This window comes from Mesoplodon densirostris, chromosome 18, assembly GCF_025265405.1.
Source record: "Mesoplodon densirostris isolate mMesDen1 chromosome 18, mMesDen1 primary haplotype, whole genome shotgun sequence".
NCBI classification, from domain to species: domain Eukaryota; kingdom Metazoa; phylum Chordata; class Mammalia; order Artiodactyla; family Ziphiidae; genus Mesoplodon; species Mesoplodon densirostris.
In genome coordinates this window covers 42,083,223-42,099,322 of record NC_082678.1, presented here as the reverse complement: position 1 = coordinate 42,099,322, position 16,100 = coordinate 42,083,223, and the positions used below count along the sequence as shown (strand labels likewise).

Genomic DNA, 16,100 nt, shown 5'->3' with positions numbered 1-16,100 from the left:
AACACAAAACTAATTTTTAAATTCATTTATTCTGGATTAAAGCAAAAAAGAAAATATGGGATAGTCACACTATCAATTTGTGTGTGTCAGTTAAGGAAAAAACTTTCTGGACTCTTCTATCAACAAAACTGTGTGGGCAACAAATTTACATCCTTTGTAGTCAAAGCCTGTTTTCCCTTTTCTTCAGCTTCTCTTACTCTTAGCACACACATGCTCCCCCCTTTTTTTTTGTCACCCTTATTATACCGTCAGGAAAGCGTGAGATGCTCATTTATACTAGAGTATCAATGGTTGATATAGTCTATAAATATTATGTCACTTAAAGATACTGACATTTTAACAGGAATCAGAAACTGAAGCCAAAGGTGTTTAGTGAAGGGTAAGATGGAAGGTGGAAGGTTTACTTGGACCACAGCTTTGTGAAGCCCACTCCAAAGATGTTCATTGTGGACATAAGTGCCTGGCTTGTCTGCCTGTGCAGGTCTGGCAGCCATGAACCCTGGCTAGCACGTGGACACCTTGCCTTTGGCATCTGATGGCAGGTGCTCAGATATATTGACGAGGGCACAGCCAGCGGGGCTGGGAGCAGCTTCTGTTTCCCAAACACTTTCTGAAGACTTGGGTTCCTGGAAGTTGTGTTGAGAGAGCTGACTGCCCTTCCGTACACTTTTCTTCTCTGCCAGTTCTACGCGGGCTGCCGTGTATCTGCTCGTGGCCGTGACTGATGCAACCATGCACAGGGCAAAAGAACCCCATGCGAGGCTGTCAACAAAAGGCACAGTTAGGAAAGGGTGTAGGGCTATGATTCCAGGGCTTCCTGCTGGGGTGGAACATTAGCTGCTGGTTCTACCCAATTTGGACCTGGGTTTTGCAGCACAGATCTCAGAGAACAGCCAATGTGTTGTTGTAGGCAACGTGCTGATGGTTAAGAGAACAGATTCTGGAGTCATTGTGCTGAGTTTTCACTGTGGGTTTGTACCCATCTCTTATTAACTGTGTGACCTTGAAGTGGTGACTTCATCTTTCTGGATCAGTTTCCTCATCTGCAAAACTGGAATGATAGCAATGCTGCACACCAGATGGTTGTGAGGAATTCACATGGGCATGGGAAGTACTCAGCACAGTATCTGCTAACATGCATTACTTTTTGTTGTTGTCTCTAACCTAGGACACTGGCACTGGGCATGGTTATTTTTATATCCCTATCCTCTGGAAGCCTATTGCATTCTGAGTTGATAGTCTACACTTTTCATCTTTCACAGAACCCAGAAGAGTGGCTGCTGAGAAAGAACCTCTACAAACTGACGTGTGTGTATGTTTTCATGGGGTGGAATTCCCAGGTAAAATAAATGGCTCCATATCCAATCAGCTATAAAAACCCTACCAGTTATTAGGTTCCAACCCCACTCCAGGGTTTCCAATCATCCTTAAATATGACTTGACAATCAAGGATACCAGGATCTAGGAGAAAGGCCCAACAACAAACAGAAAAGAAAGGAATCTGGGGACTTCCCTGGTGGTCCAGGGGTTAACACTCCATGCTTCCAATGCAGGGGGCACGGGGTTCGATCCCTGGCTGGGGAACTAAGATCCCACATGCCATGGGGCACGGCCAAAAAAAACCCAAATCCCACCCCCCAAAAAAGAAAGAAAGGAATCTGAAGGAGAAAGATAACACAAGGAACAGAAGAAAACAGCAACAAAAAGAAAACTCTGATTAATGTCCTCAGAGAAATATGAGAAGATATTGCATCAATAAAGTGATATCAGGGTATATGAAAAAGGAACAACTGGAAAACAAGGAAGATCTTGGTAAGTCAAATAAGATTCAAAATAAGAATTCAATAGAAAAGTTGGAGACAAATAGAAAGAAAATGTTCAGAAATACCAAAAAGAGAAAGAGATAGAAAATATAAGGGGTGCAACAACATCTAGATAATTAATCCAATAGACCCAATATCTAACTCATAAAAATTCTCTGAAAAGAGAGCAGAAGACTGAGGCATGGAAAAATCAAAGACATAATACAAGAAAAATTCTCAGAATTCTAGGACGTGAATATTCAAATTTAAGGGCTCACCAAGCACATGAAAGAAGAATGAATGTGAAGGAAGGAAGATCCCCTTCAAGGTACCTTATCATGACATTTCAGAACTCCAGAAATAAAGAGTAGAAAACAATAGATTACCTGTAATAGAACATGAATCAGAATGGTATTGGACTCTTGATGGAAACAATACATTCTGGAAGGAAACAGAGACATCTTCAAAATTCTAAGGGAGAATGACTTTCAACACAGAATTTTACATGCCACCAAACTATCAATCAAGATGGAACATTGAAAAAATATATTTCCAGACATGCAAGGAATAAAATAATTTATCTCTCATTGAACCCTTTCTTCAAAAGCTACTGGAGGGGGCTTCCCTGGTGGCACAGTGGTTGAGAGTCTGCCTGCCGATGCAGGGGACATGGGTTCGTGCCCCGGTCCAGGAAGATCCCACATGCCGCGGAGCGGCTGGGCCCGTGAGCCATGGCCGCTGGGCCCGCGCGTCCAGAGCCTGTGCTCCGCAGCAGGAGAGGCCACAACAGTGAGAGGCCCGCGTACCGCAAAACAAACAAACAAACAAAAAACAAAAAACAACTACTGGAGAATGTGCTCCCACAAAAAAGTGGATGTAAACTAACTAGGATAATGATACAGGACCTAGGACACAAGGAAACAAGGGACTAGCAAAGGGAAATCTCCACTCGACAGCTCCATTCCAGAGCGGAGCAGGAAGACAGAGGGTTTTGGTGGGTTGGAAGAGTAGATCAGGGAGAGATGGGACTGAGAGATTGTTACGTTTCGTACCATTTGATTTTTAAAAACTAGGTGTATATTTCTTTTATTGAAAATTAAGATATTGAAAGCAATAGGAAACAAAATGATATTGGAAACAGGCCATTTTTCGAACTCCTGTGATGTTTGGGACTTGCTTACATCCACAGCAGTAGGACCTCAATATAAATTGGCCACAGATCCTGACCCACCTGACATCCCTCTCAGCTCTAGAGCAGCTGTACTCCTGACTGTGTGCAGTGCTGGTGAGGTCACCTCAGGACCAATGGCACCTGCTCAGAGGGAGACAGCTAAAGTGACAAACAAGTGGAGGAAATGGTGTAAAGAGAAACATTTGTAAAAATTAACTTCTTCAGATTTCGAAGATGAAGAAGAGTTCAAAACCTAATACATCATGAAGTTTATGGATAGTCATAACATAGACGTATTTGCCAAACCCTGGTAATATAGTAGGATGAGGGAGTGAGCCCTGAACATGCCACTTGTTTTACAAAGAGAAAGTAACACGAGAGGTTGTTATAGAGGAGGAAAATGTAAGTATATGTATATGTATATTTTAAGATGCAGCCAGGATTCGGAGGTCCACATCAAAGAGAACTCCTGTGGTCTTGTGTGACATGGTCGAGTCTTTCTAGTAGAGCTAGAACTTCTATGTCATGGCCTGTCTTTCCAATAGAATCAGGGGCTGGGTCTCTCCTCATTGAAGTATTTATTAGGAATTATAGCAGGACTTTTCCCCTGAAGCTGTGTTTAAGAAAGTAACAGCACTATCTCTATTTCTTGAGCACTTTACTCTGTGCCAAGAATTTTATAAACATAACCTCTTTATATTCCCATAAGCACAACTGAGACAGGTATCATCATTTTACAGATGAGGAAACTGGGCTACAGAAAGATTACGAAACTAATCCAAGAGTAGCAGGTGGCAGAACCATGACCAAGGTCAGTGGTCCTACAAAACCTGTGTGCCTCCCTGCTGGTCCTTGGGGGCTGGAGCACCATGGCCAGCAACTCACCAGGATGACCAGCCATAGTCCCACGTCTGAGGCTTCCAATCTTCCGGTCCAATGTTCACAGTGATTTGAAAAATGGTTGTGTACATCATGTGGGCCACCATGGCTAGGAGCCCTGCACAAGGAAAGCTTGTGAGCCACAGTGAAGAATGTAGTTTCTCTACGGTACATGAGTTGGATGTCCAGAGCCCACTAGCCTCCTCCTTGAGCCCTTCCAAGCAGCCTTCATGTTTTACATGTACACTAATTTCTTAGAGTCCCTGATCTACGCAGTGGTATAGGCTCCTTTGCCATGTCATCCCTCCCAAGACCACATCTTTCTATTTTATCATGTCCCTGTGTCACTCTGCTCAGAGGCATCAATTTTCTATCCTCTCTTTCCCAGCACATAGGGGAGGTCCTTGAGCTACATTTGGCCCTAAGCCATACTTTACTAAGTTCTTTCACGTTATTCTTTAGAATGTGGATTGTTTGCTAACACATAAAAACGTTGCATAAGAATCTGAATATATTCTGGCCATAGTAGACTTACATGGCAAATAATTAGTGGGAACCGAAGTCAGTTGCCAATGTGGTTTTCTGTCCTTTGTAGGTGAATTGATCTTTTTGCCTGGAGATACAGAGGATTTTTTTTCCTTTAACAATTTTAGTGGGATATGTCTAGGACTTGAATGTACTGTGTAATTTTTTCAGGTATTTGGAAGGAGTTTTCTATATACAGATTTTGGTCTTTGGTCCAGAAAATTTCCTTGAATTTTGCTTTTAAATATTAGTTGTCTTATTGTTTTGTCTTTCTTTTTCAGGGACTCCCATTACATCTATGTTTTTATTTAATAAATGTATGGCAGGCAGTGACCAACTGGGGATCATCTTCAGTGGTCCAAATAGAAACTAGTTTTAACTGGTGGGGCCAGTTATTTATAAGTCCTTATGATGTATCTGCAGTTATAAATCCTTAAACATTCCACCTGAGGTCACATGCACACAGATGAAACTAAAGAGATATCCAGAAAGAAGCGTACTCATGATTGGGTGATTTGGAGGATGCTAGGACCTGGGGAGAAATCTCCAAGACTCTTTCCTATGAAGATCCAGAAATTGGATTCTATCATCTTTTTCACTAATGATAAGACTTGGGAGAGATGCGTTATACAAACACAGAAGTGATCTACAAACTGGGCTGATACACTATGAAGTTAACAGTGTTTTATGTATCCAGCCAGAGAAATGAAGGAAGTTATTTGTTCAGGGTTCTTTCCTGGGTGGAAAGGCCCACTTAGGGGACCAAATTAAGTTGCTCTAAAAGTTGCTTGGAGAGCACAGAAGTAAGACCAAAAAGAGGAGTTCTTTATTCCTTTGGGATATTGACCCCAAACTTGGATAATAATTTTTAACAAGCTACCATTTTTTTTAGTACTTACTATATACTAGGTGCATTCTTATTTAGTCTTCACCATAGCCTTTTGAGGTCGCTAGCTTGGAGAAGTTAAGCCACTTGCCCAGGGTCACACAGCCATTAAGTAGGAGAGATCTGAACGCAGGGAGGATTTCTCCACAGACTCATGCTTAACCACTGTACTAAACAAAGCAATCTCTGTTCTCAGAGCCAGTGGACCCCCTTCCCAGGGTTGTGACAAAGACATACTGATAAATTTTATTCTCCATTTGTGCCTATCCCCCTTTTGTTTCATCAGTCACCCATTGCTTCCACCAATGGGATTAATTCAGTAGCTTCTCCTGTGGACCAGGTGTCCTGCTGAATGGGCTAGCGACAGGAAGAGCCAGCCTGGAGCTTTGCCAGTTCCCTCTGGGGCAGGCTGTGGGGAATTTGCCTGTTCTGATGATGCTGTTGGGGAAAGTACCTGCAAGCACCATGAGGATGGCTACAGAGGCATCCACCTTGAGCCAGTGGAATCCAGAGCTGTGATAACTCACTCTGGAGCCCAGGAGAATGGCACTTGTCAATGTCAGAAGGATATTCAGGACCTCAGCCCCAATGCACAGCCACAAAACACCTGCAAAATGTAAGGATGACAGAGACGCTGGGAACTTAGAAGTACTAGGATATTTAGTCCTTTGATTTAGTTCACTTCTAAAACAAAAAATAACAAAACCAGCACCGCGGGGTGAAAAACCACAGATACCTCTGCAGAGTCTTGGAAAGCTGAGAATGAAAGGGGGGTCCTGGGGCTTGAAAGAGAAGTTTGTAAAGATTGTCATTAGCTGGAAGGGAAAAAGCACTAAGCAAAATTCTGATGTGGGGACCTGAGGGATACTGGAAGTCCCATGGCCTAGTTCAAAAGTTAAAGTGTTATTTTGATTCCACCAGAAGACATTATCTTTGTCTTTTTAAGGAGAGGATCCACTTAACCAGGGTGGGCAAAGGAATCTGAGCATTGAAGAGCCCTGATTCGAGATACCAAAATCTCATTTGTTTCTGTGTGAGCCTATGATTTACCCTTTGGGTGGGACCTCATCTGCAGCTTCAAGAAACTGGGTTGGATGTGGAAGGGAGTGAATAAAGGGGGCAGGGAGAGGAACTATTATTTGCAAAAGGCCTCCTATAAGGTAGTTAGGTACTGTGTAGACACAGCAATGAATGAGACAGATGTGGTCCATGCCATCACAGAAGCTATGTTCCAGCTGGGAAAACATACGAAGAAAGTAAGTACAAATTTGGTGAGTGTTATAGAGAAGAAAAAACGCTATAGGAAGTGATGAGCTAGACTCATCTTTTTCCTGTTCTGTGGTTACCTCACACTGATAGCTTGAAGTCGGCCATGGTGGGAGCATTTACACCCTGGAAAGTTGAAAACACTACTGATCAGGGCTTCCCCTCTCCTCCGCAAAGTTGGTGGTTTAACATTTTCTAGCATTACTGACTACAGGGCACATGAAAAGAACCAGTGGCTCTGGCTTTTGGACTTGACTTCATAGAAAAACCATAACTCTTTCCTCTTTTCCCCCAACCCAACCAAAACCATAGAAATTGTCCAAAGTGCGAGGAGGGCTGGTGGACAGAACGTGAGGAAGGTATTTACCTTGTTCTTCAGCTGGTATTAGACTCTGGAAACTCCTGCACTTTTCACCTAGAAGAAAAAGAGGACAGAGCCCGAGTAGGGTGAACCTTGACTATTAGGGGAAACTGTGTTTCTAGATCCCAGGTCGCTTTGAGCAAGGATTGGGGAGTGTGGCTTTATTGCCCCCCAACAGGTGGTGTCCCTCCCTGGGGGATCATGATACAGTCCTGCTCCAGTGAATCCAGGCTAGGCCATGTGCCTTTCTTTGGCCAAGAATTGGGAGTGGAAATGGGGGGCGGAGGTCACTTCTGGTCAGAAGCTTTAAGAGCCAGTGTTTTGTCGTCTAAAGGTTCTTATCTTCTTGCTTCCGTGATCACAGAAGCACAAGTCCAGATGGAGTCTCTGTCTGCCTAGATCCCTGAGTGGCTCCAGTGAGGAGACGCTGCTTGCAGACCTGAAAAGTACAAATAGCAAAAGAGCTAGAAATGAATTTGTTGGCTTAAACTGCTGGGACTTGGGGGTTGTCTGTTATTATAGCATAACTTAGCCCATCTGGACTGTTGCTGCAAGCCTTAGACCAGGGATACTTGAGTTCCCAAACAGCATCCATGGTGATGTGGGTCGCAAATAATTTCTTTCTGGGTAGAGGGAAAGTGACAATGTTTGTAATCATTAAAAAAAATGAATTAGAGCAGACATCAGAACTATCTCTGCTACCGAGTGAGCCAATTACTCGTACTCCATTTTGCTTTCTGGAAGGGAAAGGAAAGGAAGCAGTTATTATGTGTGTACCAGGTACAGGGCAGAACCCACCACCAGACTTATTCTGTGCTCTGGGGAGTGTGCTTTGCCTGTATCATCTGTCACGTTGCACAGATTGTGTACCAGGTACGGGGCAGAACCCACCACCAGACTTATTCTGTGCTCTGGGGGTTGTCCTTTGCCTGTATCATCTGTCATGTTGCACAGATTGGCTAGAAAACCTTGCGTTGCTACTTTTGATGCGTAGTCCCTTTGAAGGAGCTAAGTCCTTAAATATATACTGAGTGGACGGATGTCACCAAATTCTGGTTTTGGGGTGAGTGACAGATGGATGATTGAGGCCACAGCAAATCACCTTCTGGGATCCTGTCCCAGGTGGGTGTGCCAATTTCTCCATACTTCAGCCCCGAAATGAATCGTGGGTGGCAGAGTGGGAGGAGCCTGGGAAATTGCCCGAGTCTTCTCTGCACAGTTAGGAAGAGTGGATCCAAGGACATCTGAGAGGAAAGAATGGTAAAGAAAACACAGGTAGAGGCATTTTCAGCATTAGAACTGGGCTTGCAGGGGCCCCGCCTGTGCGGTCCAGCCATGTCGCTGATTTAATGCAGCCCAGCCGGCTGTAGCAGAGATGCATCCTGCTCTTCCCAGTGTGGGCTGGTCGGAGCTAAAAGAGGTGAAGTTAGGGGCATAGATCATTAACTCTTCAAAGGAATGGCTTTCCTATTTCTAAAATCTGTTCAACAGTCCCCACACTAGCCTTGCTTTGAAGATTAAATGAGATACTAGGTAGGAAGGCTGCTCTCCTTGTTACTAAACCTAAATGGAATAAAATGAGTTCTGGGGCTTCCCTGGTGGCTCAGTGGTTAAGAATCTGCCTGCCAATGCAGGGGACACGGGTTCGAGCCCTGGTCTGGGAAGATCCTACATGCTGCGGAGCAACTAAGCCCGTGCACCACAACTACTGACCCTGTGCTCTAGAGCCCACGAGCCACAGCTACTGAGCCCGCATGCCACAACTACTGAAGCCCGCGTGCCTAGAACCCGTGCTCCGCAACAAGGCAAGCCACCCCCATGAGAAGCCCTTGCACCGCATCGGGAAGAGTAGCCCCCGCTCACTGCAACTAGAGAAAGCCCGCGTGTAGCAACGAAGACCCAACGCAGCCAAAATAAATAAATAAATAAATAAATTTAAAAAATGAGTTCTAATGGGGCCTTTTTGCATATAGTTAGCATAAATCATTATTTATTACTAGACTGTAAGCACCTTGAGGGCAAAGATCACGTCAGCCAACTTTTCTGGAAGTTTTCAGGAAGAGAAGTCACGTTGAGGAGAATCTTTGGACTTTAGAAAATATATTTTCTCTTATAGAAGAGAAAATTCCAGATCACTTTCCTATTCAAGACCTCATACAGCCTCCCCCCATTCCTCCAGCCTCACGTCTAAATCTCTCTTCTTCTTTCATGTCCTCTCTCCAGCAAGCTGACTTCCCAATGCAGAACCCTTTTTTTGCTTCCTTAGCGCAAGCCAGCATTCACCTTCTGCTTCATCAAGGACGCTATGTATGGCCAGTTGCATGCTTTGGAAGGTACAGATGCCCAAAGGCCATAACCCTTGAGATTGGCCACGCTCGACCTCCAAGTGCCCTGGGGCCTCATTCCTTCATGCTTCTGCGTTGCCCCTCTGCTGGGCTATAGGAGGAAGAGAAATAAAGTTTGGGTTTATGATACCACCATTTGGCTGAGCTGCCCTGCTGGGATACTCTCTGGCTTGATTCGGAAGCAGGGATTCATCTGCCACCTAACTGTCCACACCAAGTGGCCCGAAGGAGCGTATTTATACCGCCTGGGACCAAGAGCTACAGAATCAGGGAGCTATCTGCCAATCTACAGCCACAGTGGCCTCTGCAGCCTTCTAATTAAGTCCATTTTGGATTGTGCAATGGGACGTTTTTCCTGGTTGATTCTCTGCTTTTGGTGGCAGTAGTGGTGTGGACAAAGAATGTCAGCTGCCGTATCAGTCAACAAAGGATGTTGCGGAAAACCGGGTTACTGGCCCTAGATAGTGAAGATGCACATCAAAGGAAGAATTTCGTTAAGCCCAGACTCTTGCATCTTCCCATACATAGAAAAGTGCTGCATTCATTTTCTTGAGACGCCTGGTTTTACTTTAATTAGCAGTAATCTTTTAATGTTTGATTACCTGTTGTTTTGCAAAAACTCCTATATATCCTGGCTCCCCCCTTACCTCCTTGGAATGGTCCCTCAGAGCCATCTGAGAGGCTGTCTCCCAGGCTTAAGTCCTCAGTAATGCCCCAGATAAAACATAATTCTCAGCTTTTAGGTTGTGCTTTTTTTTTTTTTTGGTTGACAGCAGTGTTATGGCCATGGTAGCTCAACATTCGTCCTGGTCGCCCCAGTTCTACTAGGGAGGTCACAGCCTTGGGGAAATCTCAACACTCACACCTGCTCTCTTGCAAGGCACTTTGGGGCTGATGGGGGTCCTTTTTTCACATCATCTCATCAGTTTCTCACTAGAACCCTGTGAGCCAGGCTGGGAGTGAGAGTAGCAGATGGACATCATGGACAGAATGTGGCATTTAAATCCAACAGGACTGGCTTCTAAGCCAGTTCCGCCCCAGTCAGGAATCATAGGAAGTTCCTTGACTTCTCTGTGCCTTGCTTTCTTCATCTGCAAAATGGGTATTATCAAAGTCCTCCAATGAGAAAGTTATGAAAGTATTTTGAGAACAGCCTTCCACTTTTTGGTGTGTTTAATTATTGATAAAGGCAAGTACAGATATCCATAGTTTACAGATTTGGAGGCCAGGCTCAAACAGGTTGGTAGAATCAGGAGTTGAAACTGGATTTTCTCACCCGAGACCCAGTGCCTTTTTCAACATCACCACCTGCTGTCTTTATACTTAATGCACGGAGGCCTAAGGGTCTATCTTGTCTTCTGAAGAGGGCTGCCTTATCTCAACAGGAGTAAAGAGGAGGCCCGGTACAGAGCCAGGGGCAGGGCAAAGTGAAAATGGAGGCCGGCGAAGGAGATTAAGACAATTCCCAATAGCTTAGGAGGGTGAGTTTAGCCTGGGCGAAGGGTCAGACCACAGTGACCCCTTGATTAATATGAATCCTCAGAAATGATGTTCCTTTTGAATAAGCCCAGCAGGATTAAAAGGAAAAATCTTTATAAATCCCACAAAGCCAGACAGGCAGGTGTTACATAGCTTGACAGAAGTTTACCAGCCAAGCCGTACAGTCAGCCAGCCTAGGAAACGGTGTCGTAGTCCTGGGGACAGACTCTGGAAACCTGTCTGCTGTTCTCCCCAAGCCCCCGCCCACTATGGGGTGCCCAGGTCCCTCTGTCCTTGAACTTTCTGAGTTTAGCAGAACAGCATAGTATTGGAAATCAACACATTTTGTTGACTAATTCATTCGTCCAAGAAAAAGAACATTTAGTCGAAGCGCTGCCCCAACCAGGAGTGGGTTTTTTTTTGTTTTTTTTTTTGCGGTATGCGGGCCTCTCACTGTTGTGGCCTCTCCCGTTGCAGAGCACAGGCTCCGGACGCGCAGGCTCAGCGGCCATGGCTCACGGGCCCAGCCGCTCCGCAGCATGTGGGATCTTCCCGGACGGGGGCACGAACCCGTGTCCCCTGCATCGGCAGGCGGACTCCCAACCACTGCGCCACCAGGGAGGCCCAGGAGTGTTTGTTTTAAATCTTCATTTCGGAGGTGCTGTCTCTCTTTAAAGGCATTAGGAAGAAGATGCAGAGCTATTCGGTGTGACGTAACAGAGGATGACCTGAAACAGCACTCCAGGTAGGGGATCCCGGGAGGGTCAGCTTTTAGGGGGATGGAGATGGAGCTGATTCAGAAGGAAAATATCCAGGAAGCCTCAGGGGGCAGCAGAGCTGGGGGTGGCCGGACAGCCCGAGGCTCCTCTCCTGCGCTTGTTCAGGGCCAAGGAGCATCCTCCCCAGGCTGGAGTCCTTACGGCCAGATCTACTCAGCCCCCCTCACCTCTCCTGACCCTCTCTCTAAAGTCCCGGGTGGGTGCCTTCCATCCACCTCCAGTTGCAGTCTTTTCCTTTGTTTTGCCCCCAAGTCTCCCAGGCACAAGTGGTGCCTAAATTAGACTAAATAGCAGATGTTTGTACGGAGTAATCTCCCCGAGGGGGCCCCAGGCTGCGGTCTGCTGCAGCCGTGCTTTCTTGGGCCTGGGCAATGTGTTTTCACATGGAAAGCCAGATAGCTTGCTTCCCTTGAACAACCAGAGGAACTGATGACATTGAGCTTATAAGCCCACAAGCCCGTAAGGCTGAGCTGAACAAGACGTGCCCCCTTCAGCTAAGGCTGAGGCTTCAAGGTCACTGGCATTCCCCGCTAGCCCTTACCACCTTCTTCTTTTTTTTTTTTTTTTTTTGCGGTATGCGGGCCTCTCACTGTTGTGGCCTCCCCCGTTGCGGAGCACAGGCTCCGGACGCGCAGGCTCCGGACGCGCAGGCTCAGCGGCCATGGCTCACGGGCCCAGCCGCTCCGCGGCATATGGGATCCTCCCAGACCGGGGCACGAACCCGTATCCCCCTGCATCGGCAGGCGGACTCTCAACCACTTGCGCCACCAGGGAGGCCCCCTTACCACCTTCTGTAGGCATTTATTTGCAACCTAATGTAGCCCTTTTGCTTTATTTCCTTATATGTTTGCTACTATTTTAGTTATTATCTAGTAAAAATTTAATTCTAACTTTTTTTGTTTTAGGGGCATCTTGTAGCACAGTGATCACGTTTCCGGGGGGGGAGAAAGTGTTCTGAGGACAATGTCCTCCTTTCTTCCTTCTTAATAAAGTGATGACAATATTTAAACACCTCAGTTTACCTGCACGACCTTATTATATTAAGAAATATGTAGGATGTGAGGGCGATCTGGCTGCAACATCTGTCACCCCTTTGATCTCCAGGGTTGATTCGGCTGATCTGGCTGGCTAGGCGGGTGTCCCCTTCCTCCCTCACCGCTCCACGTGTGTCCCTCCCGAAGCTGCACACTCTGTTGAAGAGGACGACCTTCCCCAATAGAGGAGGACCGTTCTTTGGTCAAGGGTATACGAGTAGCTGCGCTCCCCTGCTAGAACCTCCAAACAAGCTCTCAAGGTCCATTTGTAGAAGAACGTAGGGTCGTCAAGCTTCCAAGACTCCAGACACATCCAAATGAGGCACTGCACGTGGCAGTCTGCCTTTAAAAAAAAAAAAAGAAAAAACCCCCAAATATATAAAAGTGTGAGTGGAGTATTATCTTTAGATTGATGGGCGCAAACTTATTCATTGACAATTATAAGACCATTGCCCTTCAGTTAAGTTTTGCGTATTGTGGGTCTGTAGGGAAAGTCTGGGCTCAGGGTTAAGAAGTTTGCGTTGCATGTGTAGCTCTATCAGAATCTAGCTATACAATCCTCAGTGGGGCCCATCTACCTCTAGAAGTCAGTTTTCCCATCTGTGAAATGAGTCTGATGTTCTAGATCAGCCTTTTCCAAAGAGTGTTCCACTGAACACTAGTCTCACAGGATATTAATCCTTATTCTACACAGACATATTTTTTACTAGTTCAACTAATTTTAGGAAACACTGGGATATGTAAGAATAAACAGGTTTCTTTATTGAGATTTTAATGTGCTAATGTGCATTGTGAATTTCCAAGAAGGAAAGTTAATCTATGACATTTTCCGAATTTGTTTGACTATCAAAACATTGTATTTAATTTTACAAAGAGTACCTTAAACGACACCTCTGTGGAGTAATCTTTGAGGAAACCCAGCGAAGCCCTTGGTAAAGCCTCCTTCTGGTTTGACATCAAGTATATAAGATAAACATAAATCAGAAAAGCATCAAGAAATACATTCTTTACTTTTCCTTGGCTTTGTCCATGAGTCACTGAAAACATCAACCCTCCTTAGAATTCAGCACGTCTTCCTGATCATATACGAAAAACCTTTCAGTCGTGTGACCCGTGAGAAGACGGGTGTGTGTGTAGTAAGCCTTGGTTAAATATTTTTTTTAAAGGAATGCAGGTTTATAGACCCCATCCCAGACCTGCTGAATCAGAAACTCCAGGGCTGGGTATCTGGATTTTTACAAACTCCCTGGGTGATTGTGATGTGCACCATTTGATAGCTGGTGTGATGCTTTATATGCAGCTGTGGAAATAGAAATAGGCGACCCTCAGATGGGGACTTGGAAAGGGAATGGTAATTCTCAAGCAGTTTGCCTAGGGGTATGATGATTGTATTTTCCAAAGCACAAACCTGAGACTATCTTGAGGACCCTTCAGGATGCAGGGTCATGAGCCTCCTGTGTCTGTCCATGAGGGTAGAGAGAGTGGACTGACAGGAAGAGAGTGCACTTCCCAGAGGAGAGAGGTGGGGAAAGCCCCTCCAGTAGCCTTAGCTCCTTGTACTGCTGCAGCGTCCTCACCACACTTAGAGCAAAGACCACAGGCACTGGCCTGTATACATGGGAGGGCAAGGCTTGGCACTGCCCCTCTGCAGTGACCACGGGGGCAGTGATGGGGAGGGGCACACAGCATCTTAGAGGGTTCCTGCTTGTTGCCTTTTACTTAGACCTCAGGAATAAACTACTAATGCTACGGGTATGGGAAAAGAAAAGGCAATTAGAAACTTCAGGAAAAGCAAAAAACTGTACAAGGATGTAATGTAATAAGCCTGAGATCAGGATGGGCATGTTGCGGGGTGGGGGTCCTCTCCTTTCCACCTTGAGGGCTGTGTTCTCCCAGCAGGAAGGGAAGAACATCCTGGCCCCGAGCATGGGGCTGGGTTTGCAGCCAGGCTGCCGAATTCCTCCTTCCTCGGTTGCTCACGAGGTAAAAACACCGTTTTCTGAAATACATCCTCCAAATTATAACTTTCTCTTCCCTCTTCTCTGTCCTCTTCCTTCACCATTTCCCTCCCCACCACCCTGTCAAGCCCGTTGAAGTTCAAAAGACATCAACGAATCAGGGTTGAGTAATGGTGGTGGTGGAGGGCTTGCTGCTATGTAGCTTGAAACTCAGTTTCCTCATTTGTGAGCTGAGAAAACAATATTTACTTTGCTGGGTTATTTCAAGTTTGCCTGAGATAAAGGTCTGACTTGTTCATGGTTTTACTTCTGGTATGTGCTCCATACAGGGGATCCCCTTCCCACCGATGATGATAAGAGTTTGTTTTCAAAGAAAACCTTCTGTTCCAAGACCCCTTAAACGTGCGGGGATGCAGTTTAGGGTTGGGTGGGGGGCCACTTGAGATTCACCAGAGACTGGATGACCCTAGGAAATGGTAAAAGCTAATGTGTAATAAACGCTTACCCTGTATCTGGTGCTGTGTTTTAGTGGATTCGGTCATTTCATCTTTATGATAACTCTAGAGATGGGTACAGCTATTGTTCCTGTTTTATAGATGAGAAAACTGAGGCTCAGAGAGATGGAGAGCCTTGCTCGAGGACACACAGGTAGTCAGCGGCAGAGCTGGGGTTCAAACCCTAGTGGCCATCCCGCACCTGTCCCCCCCGGCCCCCCAGGCCGTGCTCACCTGTGCTGCCGAGGTTCTCCTCGCATGACTGCCAGAGCCCCAGGTGGAACCTGCGCCAGATGAACTTGTCGTCTCCCATCTCCCAAATGTACTGGACGGCCTGGGTCCCGTTGTCCCTGCTGCCACTGCTGTAGTGCATGCAGTGCAGCACCCCCGGATGGTCCTGGCACAGCGGCTTTGCCACCCGCCGGGTCCCCTCACACCAGTAGCTGCTGCCCACGGCCGTGAGGGAGAAGGCGAGGGCGAGGCAGACGGGGAGGAGGGCCAGCACCCGCTGTCGCCTGGCCCGGTCCATGGCCGAATGCGGGGTGCAGAGGCAGGATGAGCAGTGGGGCCCCCCTCCCCTGCCTTGTCATGGCACCTGCCCCTCCTCAGCCCACCATCTGGCATTCTTACATCTTCCCTCACATCCCCCTGGGAAACCGGTGCTCTCCAGCGCGTAGCATCCTCAGCGCACCTGTACCCTGAGGAGGCACAGCGCTGGGATGCGCCTGCTTTAACAGTGTCAGCCCTTCGGTCCTCCCCACGGTGGAGAGGTGCTGGAGGCGCCAGTTTTCTGTTTTTGTTCAACTGCGGTGAAATACACGTAACACAGAATTGACCATGTTAACCATTTTTAAGTGCACACTTAAGTACATTTGCATTCGGCCACCAATCTCCAGAGCTTTTTTCATCTCACAAAACTGAAACTATCCCCATTAAATGCTAACTCCCCATTCCTCCACCCCCAGCCCCCGGCAACACCCACGATACTCTCTATGAATTTGGTCACTCTAGCTACACATGGAATTTGTCTTTTGTAACTGGCTTTTTTTCATGTAGCATAATGTCCTCAAGTTTCCTTGTGTTGTAGCAGGTATCAGAATCTCCTTCCTTTTAAAGACTGA

General features: G+C 46.3%; 1 protein-coding gene across 1 annotated transcript; it reads right to left on the bottom strand.

Annotated features, from left to right (window-relative positions):
• Positions 1-503: 503 nt before the first annotated feature.
• On the bottom strand, positions 504-15,508 carry GSG1L2 (GSG1 like 2). The gene is made up of 5 exons (XM_060081545.1): positions 15,214-15,508; positions 6,897-6,944; positions 5,718-5,870; positions 3,859-3,970; positions 504-762 (listed from the first exon to the last, which is right to left on the bottom strand). The coding sequence occupies exons 1-5, from the start codon at positions 15,506-15,508 to the stop codon at positions 504-506; spliced, it is 867 nt and encodes a 288-aa protein (XP_059937528.1).
• Positions 15,509-16,100: the final 592 nt, after the last annotated feature.

Excerpts from the sequence above, each read along its gene's own strand:
- GSG1L2 (XM_060081545.1), bottom strand. The coding sequence starts at position 15,508 with ATGGACCGGGCCAGGCGACAGCGGGTGCTGGCCCTCCTCCCCGTCTGC. Across the intron at positions 6,945-15,213 it reads GGAGAACCTCGGCAGCACAG|GTGAAAAGTGCAGGAGTTTC; the intron begins GTGAGCACGGCC and ends TTTTTCTTCTAG. Across the intron at positions 3,971-5,717 it reads CATCCTCATGGTGCTTGCAG|GGCTCCTAGCCATGGTGGCC; the intron begins GTACTTTCCCCA and ends TTCCTTGTGCAG.